At 45.9% G+C, this 8,304-nt stretch overlaps 2 protein-coding genes across 5 annotated transcripts; one reads left to right on the top strand and one right to left on the bottom strand.

Annotated features, from left to right (window-relative positions):
• Window positions 1–206: 206 nt before the first annotated feature.
• Window positions 207–4,207, top strand: dnaja2b (DnaJ heat shock protein family (Hsp40) member A2b). 3 transcript variants are annotated; one of them, XR_005098229.1, is made up of 10 exons: window positions 207–479; window positions 1,223–1,282; window positions 1,495–1,721; window positions 1,868–1,948; window positions 2,017–2,150; window positions 2,234–2,430; window positions 2,519–2,663; window positions 2,754–2,881; window positions 2,955–3,259; window positions 3,292–4,207. XR_005098229.1 is itself a non-coding variant. In XM_037253980.1 (9 exons), exons 1-9 carry the CDS (start codon window positions 402–404, stop codon window positions 3,144–3,146), a joined length of 1,242 nt encoding a protein of 413 aa, XP_037109875.1. In that variant the 5' UTR covers window positions 207–401; the 3' UTR covers window positions 3,147–4,207. The 3 variants fall into 3 exon arrangements, 1 of the variants encoding a protein (XP_037109875.1); XR_005098228.1 differs by having other exon boundaries at window positions 3,296–4,207; XM_037253980.1 differs by having other exon boundaries at window positions 2,955–4,207.
• On the bottom strand, window positions 3,960–8,123 carry LOC119124248. Of its 2 annotated transcripts, XM_037253979.1 has the most exons (15): window positions 8,040–8,123; window positions 7,781–7,885; window positions 7,357–7,681; window positions 7,143–7,284; window positions 6,985–7,080; window positions 6,804–6,923; window positions 6,639–6,738; window positions 6,022–6,142; window positions 5,776–5,960; window positions 5,427–5,715; window positions 5,001–5,353; window positions 4,760–4,921; window positions 4,595–4,699; window positions 4,437–4,525; window positions 3,960–4,351 (listed from the first exon to the last, which is right to left on the bottom strand). In XM_037253979.1, exons 3-15 carry the CDS (start codon window positions 7,373–7,375, stop codon window positions 4,258–4,260), a joined length of 1,875 nt encoding a protein of 624 aa, XP_037109874.1. In that variant the 5' UTR covers window positions 7,376–7,681; window positions 7,781–7,885; window positions 8,040–8,123; the 3' UTR covers window positions 3,960–4,257. The 2 variants fall into 2 exon arrangements, with proteins under 2 accessions (XP_037109874.1, XP_037109873.1); XM_037253978.1 differs by having other exon boundaries at window positions 4,595–4,921.
• Between the last annotated feature and the right edge of the window lie 181 nt (window positions 8,124–8,304).

The raw sequence follows: 8,304 nt of genomic DNA on the forward strand, positions 1-8,304 counted from the left end.
TGTGCATTTTGTATGTGTTTTTATTTTAATTTTATTTTATTTGACCTGTTCTACAATTGAGCAGCCCAGTGCGTCTGTTTTAGAAATCAAACGTGGCCCTGCCCACCCGTGGTGTACATTTGGTCTTCATACAAACAAGAGTTGCGCTCTGCAGTAGAGCGTCACAAAGAGCGTCATAGTACGCAATGCTAATAATAAAACCCGATTATGGCCCCGCGTGAAGTTCTAGACGTCCCCTCTGCCCGCCCCCTGGAAATGCGACTGCTCTGGTTTGGGGGCGTCTACGTCAAAGGGGGGACTTTTCGTATGAATCTGGCAACCCATGACGATCCCAGCCGGCTTAGCTTGTTTCCTTCCTCACTCATCTGAACGTCCGCAGAAGGTAGCCGGCCCTGAGCATCATGTCGAAAGTCGCGGACACCAAGCTCTACGACATCCTCGGCGTCTCACCGTCGGCCTCAGAAAATGAACTAAAAAAGGTGAGGATGTTGCAAATGGACAACAGTGAAGCGGTGACGCTGGTCACTTATAAAAATGGGCCTAAAAACTGCTTAGCCAACATGAGCTAGCTGGTTAGCTCGCTAGCTAGCTTGTTAACTCAGCGAAATAACTGTGAAACAAACTACGTTCCTCGCTGTGACGGTGGGACACAGTTCTGTTTACTCTCTATGGAATATGTCACATTTAATTTGTACCCTGAAAAGATATTGCCTGCCGAGTGTTAAACGGAAACTAAAGACACCACGAGTGTCATAGCTCACCGGATATTAGACGATACATTTCAGGAAATAGTCGTCGCCATGGAGTAATTCTCACATTTCTTCAATGCCACACGAAGGAGTTCAGTTGTGTATGTTTCTTCTATATCCGCTGTGTTTTGAAGAAAATTCTTAATGAAAATCTTAACGATTAATCTGGTCATGCCACTTAAAGACTGCTATACTTCTAATCCTAACATTGCAGATTCATAACAAGTGGTTATTTCATGCTTTTGATATCGTACTATCAGAAGAATGGTTTATTTGTTCAAGTGGAGCTCGTGAGATGAAAACTCAAGATGGTTGGAGGTGTCAAAAGCAGTGATGCTCCTGCTGGTGTCCTGATGTTTTTGACAGCCGGCCCACAAGTCGATGCTTTAGCATTTTTAGAAACAAAGCGTGACTTAAATAAACGCTCGAGTTAGTTCTTTCTTGTAGAATATTAACAATTTGGTTTATTACAGGCCTACCGTAAATTGGCTAAAGAGTATCATCCTGACAAGAACCCAGATGCTGGAGACAAGGTATGAAATGCTCAGTGGTGGTTTATAAGAAATAAAAATATGGTTTGGGACCAGATAGTTTTGTTGAAGGTGTGTCGGCGTTGAAATGTAAGGGCAATGTTGTAACATTCTAACGTCCCCACCTGCCATAAAAGTGGAGAAAAAAGTTGCATAATTACAATAAGATAATCTTCAACATGGGAGGTAATAATCCGTTTCATTTTGTCACCCAGTTTAAAGAGATCAGTTTTGCATATGAAGTACTGACCACCCCGGAGAAGAAAGAGCTCTATGACCGCTATGGAGAACAGGGGCTACGCGAAGGCGGAGGTGGCGGGCCCGGCATGGACGATATCTTCTCGCACATATTTGGTGGAGGACTCTTCGGGTTCATGGGGGGACAGAGCAGAGGACGCAATGGAGGACGGAGACGAGGCGAAGACATGGTGCACCCTCTCAAGTAATTGACTTTTAATCAGGGACACATTCTGGAAAACTGACTTTTCACAATTGGGTCTATGATGCAGAAATCAAGATTTCAAGCCATTTTCAATTATGAATGTGTTGTTGTATACTGATAAATCTTTCTACCCCTCCCCACCATAGAGTTTCACTTGAAGACCTCTACAATGGTAAAACTACTAAACTCCAGCTGAGCAAGAATGTCCTTTGTGGTGCCTGCAATGGGTGAGTGTTTTTTTTTTTTTTTCGTGTTGCTGTAAGAGATGGCTGACAGTCTGCCATTTGCAATCCAGTCAGGGGGGCAAGGCGGGCGCAGTGCAAAAGTGTGTGGCATGCAGAGGACTGGGTATGAGGGTTGTGATTCGACAGCTGGCCCCTGGTATGGTCCAACAGGTGCAGTCGGTCTGTACAGACTGCAAAGGAGAGGGTAATGTGACTGGAAAACCAAAATCACACAAATCTCATTTGCGGGATCAAAAAGGAATCATCTCAAATATGTTGTTTGTGCAGGCGAGGTCATTAGCGAGAAAGATCGCTGTAAAAAGTGTGAAGGTCATAAAGTGAGTAAGGAATCCAAGCTGCTCGAGGTGCACGTGGACAAAGGCATGAGACATGGACAGAAGATCAACTTCACCGGGGAAGCCGACCAAGCGCCCGGTGTGGAACCCGGAGACATTGTCCTGGTCCTACAGGAGAAAGAACACGATGTATGGAGAGAGAGAGAAAAAAAACAGACAGTGATGTAGTCATCAGTGAATCTGAGCCTCAGATCTTTGATCTTCTTCTCCGTGTCAGGAATTCCGCCGGGAAGGCAATGACCTTCACATGGTGCAGCGCATTGGCCTGGTCGAGGCTCTGTGCGGCTTCCAGATCACGCTCATGCATCTGGACGGACGGCAGCTGCTTGTCAAGTACCCGCCTGGCAAGGTCATAGAACCAGGTACACGTGCCGACTTCTCAAAACATCTTTTTAAATTGGTCTGGCTATATTTGTGGATTTTTATTGTATCGTGCCGTGTCGCTGTCTCAGGCTGCATTCGCGTAGTTAAAGGAGAGGGAATGCCACAGTACAGAAACCCCTTTGAGAAGGGAGACCTCTACATCAAGTTTGACGTGCAGTTCCCTCAGAACAACTGGATCAGCCCCGAAAAGCTAAACGTGAGGTCCCGTCGGTCACGCGTGTCCCTAAAAGCAACCACCGCCGATAACTGATGGATAATTCCTCTTCTAGGAGCTGGAGTGCCTGCTGCCGGCCCGCACCGAGGATCCCCTCATTTCCGCCGACGCCGAAGAAGTGGAACTGACGGATTTCGACAGGAGTCAAGGCTCGGGCGGTGGCGCCAGGAGGGAGGCCTACAACGACAGCTCCGACGAGGAGGCCGGCGGCCATCACGGCCCGGGGGTGCAGTGCGCGCACCAGTAGAAAAGACTCGGATGCGTGTTTACATGCGTCATTCCTCCAGCTCCACTGTTACCATGACGTTCAAGACCTGACACGCACATGCACATTTCTCTCCTGATATATGGGGTCTCTCTCTCACACACACACACACACACACACACACACACACACACACACACACACACACACACACACGCACCCTCTTCAGTTCAATGGTGCCCAAAAGAGATGCTGGAGTTCAAGTTGATTATTTTGTGTTTCATGGACAGTAGTGCTCAGCGAAGCCTCAGGCCAAAACTTGACTCAGACAGTCCAGCAGTCAGTCTACTAAAAAAAAAAAAAAAAAAAAGACTATTGTCAACTAGTGTTACATGGTTTAGTGTGATCTATCACAAACACAAGCATGCTGCTTACCGTACTTGCTGATGACATACAACCCGGGTCCACACACACACACGTGACATCACACAGACGTCAAGCCTGATGATTCCACACCGCCTCATCCTCGGCTACGATTTTCCAAAATGGTCCTTTGTGCTGTCACTGCTTAAAAAAAAAAAATGAAGTCCTGAGTTGTCGTACTTTGAAGTTTTATGTTCAAGTGTTTTCTCGTGAGCGCTCCACGTAATCTGTGGAGTCTCCGTGTGCGTTAACGCGGCGGCCCGTCAAGTCGGAGCTGCTTTGGAATGTGCCGGCTTTCCCACCCGCCGCCTTGTTGATGCTGTACCGTGAGCGGACGCTGTCACACTGTTGAATGTTTGCCAAGAAATTTCCCACGCCCGACTCGACAGCTCCCGACTCACTTCACATAGGCAAAAGAGCGTACATATCATAATTATTGCGTCAAAACAATATTCAGCCCCCAAAGCTTATTGACATCATTTTGTTGCGTGAACGAAACAGCGCCCTCTATCGTTCCAATCTTTTAGCGGCCAACTTTATTTTGAAAAGACTTTATGGCACTTGAGCGTGTACATTTGGCCACAGACTACCGGAAGTTGTTCTTGATTAAGTGGTATTAATGTCAATGCTTATGTTTGTTCAGATAATTAAACTGTATAATAAACAATCTGCAAGTCCAACATTGTTTGCAGAGCAAGAGTTTAATTTTCCAATCAGGCGCCTTCTCCTTTCATTGCAAGCCGTCGTCTTGGTCCGACCTCTCTTCAGTTCCTCTGCTTTGGAGATGTGCTGGAGCCAGAAGTTCCTTGAAACCAGCAGTGTTCCTTCAGAAAGAAACTCAAAATATGGACGCTTGCAAAAAATTGATCCCGAAATGTCATCAGACAGCCTGATATGCGAGTTCCGTACCTTTTTCTCCTGGACTGCATAATAAAGGAGCGTTCCCTCCTGAGCTGCTCCAGTTGCTCTCTGACCAGCATTTTCTTCTGATTCTCATCCTGAAGGACAGTCAAGATGTTCATTTGCCATCTTTTGTAGCCTACCAGCATTTCCAATGACAACTTTACCTGCGCTACATCTTTACGAAGATGTCTCATCCTCTCTGTGTGCTTAGGCCCAAATAAATCCTCGTCCGCTTTCCTGCTCTGAATGATGGACAGACGTTCCTGCACCTGAAAGCAAGAAAGGTCTTCCTCATCATCTTCATCATTCCACTCAGCACTTCCTGGTACCTTCAGCTGCTGTCTGTCTCTGTCCCTCTGCTGCCTCCTCTCCACCCGGCGGTGCACGTCCACCAGCTTCCGCATGGTCTTCTCTCTCTCCAATGCAGAAACTGGTTCTCTCTGTCTCACACCCTCCATCGCTGCCATCTTCTCCTTTGTGCTGCAATGGCCCTTCAGGAGAAGAAGCGGGAGAAATGTCAAGAAGATGGAATCAACCAGAGTTAAAGTTACTTTCAATTAGAAGACATACTGAAGCATGTGCGGTGACCTCAGGAGCTCCAAGTTCCTTCACCTCGTCAGTTGAACTCGCCGAGGCCTGCTGTAGATTTGCGTGAAAGTCATTTTCTTTTCCTGCCTCCTTTAAGTCTCCTTCACGGCGTTCGGCTGAAGGCTGCGTTTGCATAGCAACAGCATTTGCGGGCTTCCCATCAAGGTCTTCAAGATGTGTGCTCCAAGCCAGTGTAATCAAAGAGTCCTGTTCCTCACACTTCCTCGTTTCACCATCTTCATCATTGCGTCCACCTTCTCCGTCGACTTTAGACAATGAATCGGGAACACATAAAACCTCCAAATAGGGCAGACCTCCCAGTGTCACGCCGCAGCCTGGAAGAAGTATATCTTCATGTACATACTTATTTACTGGACACTTGATTAGGTACATCTATTTTAGCGTTACCTGCACAGACTCCTTGTTTATCAGCGACATCCTCAATTTGGTCTCCATCAGGTTTTGTGCCGATTGTATCGGCTGCCGTCTGAGATTCACGTGGTCCACCTGTGACGTTCTGGACCTCTGCCGGTTCACTCGAACTGGCCTGTTGCGGAACATGCTCCTGACTGCTTAAATTAGCGTGTGAAGAACATAAAGAGGCGTCTGGATTGAGAAGTTGGAGCAGGTTGGCGTGCAGGTGTTGAGCTTGGAGTTTGGACTGGAAGTCTTCCCTCAGCGCTTGGAGATGTTCCCTCTTAAAGCAAGTCAGATTATTAAATCACTTTGCATTTGATGACATCATCACTCACGTTACCTCATTCAACAATGTCAGGAGGAATGAAGACGTTTGCCTCTCCTGGATCTCCAGAAGCTCGACCAAGAGGTCCAAAGTGGCTCGTTCCAGCTGGTCCTGGGACCACACTTTTGGACCTCTGCTGATGTCCCACTGGGGTTGCTTCTCACTGCTGGGGAAGATTTGTTGCAGCCTCTTTATGCAACCTATGAGGGAAGAGAATATTTCTTTTTCCATCCAGTTCAAAGTAACTTGATGATGATTTACTTGTTTTCAGAGAATCTGTGGGAGCTGCTCTTTGTACGTCCTCCAAGGTGATTCCTTGTAACAGACGCACCAGCTGCTTTCTTTCCTGCTGCTGAGTCAGCACCAATAACTCCAGTAATGACTGTGGTTGAGAATTTCATTTAGGATACAACAACATTCACGCCTACACATATCACGACTCGTCCCCGGTTGTTTTATCATGTGTAGGTTGTCATGGTTTTTGTCCGCGTCTGTGTACTCGCCCCTCCCTTCCTGTGTCTACTCACAATCAATGTACTAATCACAGTCACCTACCTCTCGTTACCTGTCCTGTATTTAAGTCCTGTCTGCGTGTCACTCCCTTTTCGGATTGTTCACGTCTCTTGTGTCTTGGTTCCTGTCTTTGTCAGTTCTGTTTCGGTTAGCCAGTCTGTCGCTCGGTCCGTTAAGTTATGTCAGTTTGCCGGTTCTGTTAGTTTGTTCCTCTTATCCTCTCTTCCAACTACCTTTTCCCTTCTTTCGTCCAAGCTGCATTTGGTCGCTCTGCTCCATTCCGGTCAGTGACAACACATTTATTGGACGACATTCCTAACTTTATAGAAAGACTAAAATCTTTATTCTGGATTATTGAGCTGTACCTGTTTAGATAATTGATCATCACTGTGTTGTTGTATGTCGTCATCAGCGCGTAGTAATGTGGCAGCTTGCTCTTCTTTGTGTGGACTGGCAACACGCGGCCTGCAATGCCTCGGAATTAATTCGTATACTATCAAAAGCGTTGAAATTGCAATTGTTCGTCTCACCACGCGTGCCAGGATTGACCGACGGCCAAATATGCATCGTAGGCTCTTTTTTCTTTTTGACCTCTCAGTGTTGCTGATCGAATATACAAACACAACAATCGCAGACTTTCCTTGTCCAGCCTATAGAGACACAAAAAAATTTCAAGACAATCATTCAAAATGGTGGAAGAATTATTTGTACCTGTCCACTAAGGCTGTTAGTTCTTCCTTCTCTTGTCGACGACACGTGTTTAATTTATACAAGAGAGAAACTGCAGTGAAGCACTCTTTTCTGGAACTGGAGAACAGTAATGTTAAAGATGAAATGAGGAAAAAAAATTATGGAAGTGAAGAGTGCACCTATCGTATATTGTGAACGCTCCCGGCAGCTCGGCCAAAGCGATCATGTCGTCGCACGCTAAAGCTTCCTCTGCTAGTTCCTCAAGCCAAATCTCTTCATGGTGCCGTCGCCATGGTGTCAGAGCCTCCCACTCATGCACGCCTGTGACATCACAAAATCAGGTGTTCCACATTGTGGGGAGAAAACCAAAACTGTCTAACCTCTTGTCCTTACTGTGGTATTTCTGCAGCATTTCAGCATAAAGCAAACGAGTCACCGCGTCGTATTTGACTTGGTTCAAGAGGAGGACGTCTGAACGGGATGCCACGCCCCAAGCTTCATCTCTCACCGCTGACCTTTGAACTGGCCAGGAACAGGCCAGAACGCTTTGGACGCCTTCTGTCACCAATCTGAACTCTCACAAACACACACTCACTTGCAGAGTATCATACTGTGAGTTCTTCCCAATATTTTGACCCTCTCACTTGGCCCAGCTCTGTCTTGCCGCCTTTTGGAGCCGTCGCACTCCTCTCATGTCTTCTTCTGCATGTGTCTTCCTCTGCATGAATGTAGATGATGCAGAATACATAGTCAAGCTCATTAAACATGATTATTATTACTATGATTATTATAATCATGATGATTATTATTCGAGTACCTGTGTGGTTTGGTGTGGACACTTGAGCACAGTGCCAGGTGGACTGTTGCATACTTGCAGCGTGTCCATACGTCCTGCATTGAGCAGCTGGAGTTCCCAGTATAGCTGAACAAAGTTTTTTATTTCAAAATAATTTTATGTTTTTTGCTTTCTTTTCAGGGCTGCAAGTAATGTGTCCCAATAAATTGAGTTGCGATCTTGTTGAAAGAGCAAATTAAATTCGTAAGTCAAGAGTCGAGGTATATAGTACTTTCTTGACCTTTTCCTTCTCCTTCATGCTGTTCATTTCGAGGAGGACATCCAAAATGCGCTCACCAAAGCAGGACCACTGACTGTCTCCTTCTGAAAACTAATTGGTAAAAAAAAATCTCTTCTAAATTATAAATAAATAAATTAATACATTAAATAAATAATACATTAAATAAATAAAGTTGTCGGATTACCTTTGTTTTCACAGGCATGCGCACTTCCTCCTCGCTGTAGGTTACAAAACACTTTCTCCCAGAACTCGTCTCCTTCTCTCA

The sequence above is a fragment of the Syngnathus acus genome, chromosome 6 (genome assembly GCF_901709675.1).
Source record: "Syngnathus acus chromosome 6, fSynAcu1.2, whole genome shotgun sequence".
NCBI classification, from domain to species: domain Eukaryota; kingdom Metazoa; phylum Chordata; class Actinopteri; order Syngnathiformes; family Syngnathidae; genus Syngnathus; species Syngnathus acus.

Bases quoted from the DNA above. Each gene is read 5' to 3' on its own strand.
- dnaja2b (XM_037253980.1), top strand. From the start codon at position 402: ATGTCGAAAGTCGCGGACACCAAGCTCTACGACATCCTCGGCGTCTCA. The intron at 480-1,222 runs GTGAGGATGTTG...GGTTTATTACAG, and splicing joins CAGAAAATGAACTAAAAAAG to GCCTACCGTAAATTGGCTAA. The intron at 2,882-2,954 runs GTGAGGTCCCGT...TTCCTCTTCTAG, and splicing joins TCAGCCCCGAAAAGCTAAAC to GAGCTGGAGTGCCTGCTGCC.
- LOC119124248 (XM_037253978.1), bottom strand. The intron at 5,961-6,021 runs GTAAATCATCAT...CTTCCCTCATAG, and splicing joins CACAGATTCTCTGAAAACAA to GTTGCATAAAGAGGCTGCAA. The intron at 5,354-5,426 runs GTAACGCTAAAA...TACTTCTTCCAG, and splicing joins TAAACAAGGAGTCTGTGCAG to GCTGCGGCGTGACACTGGGA.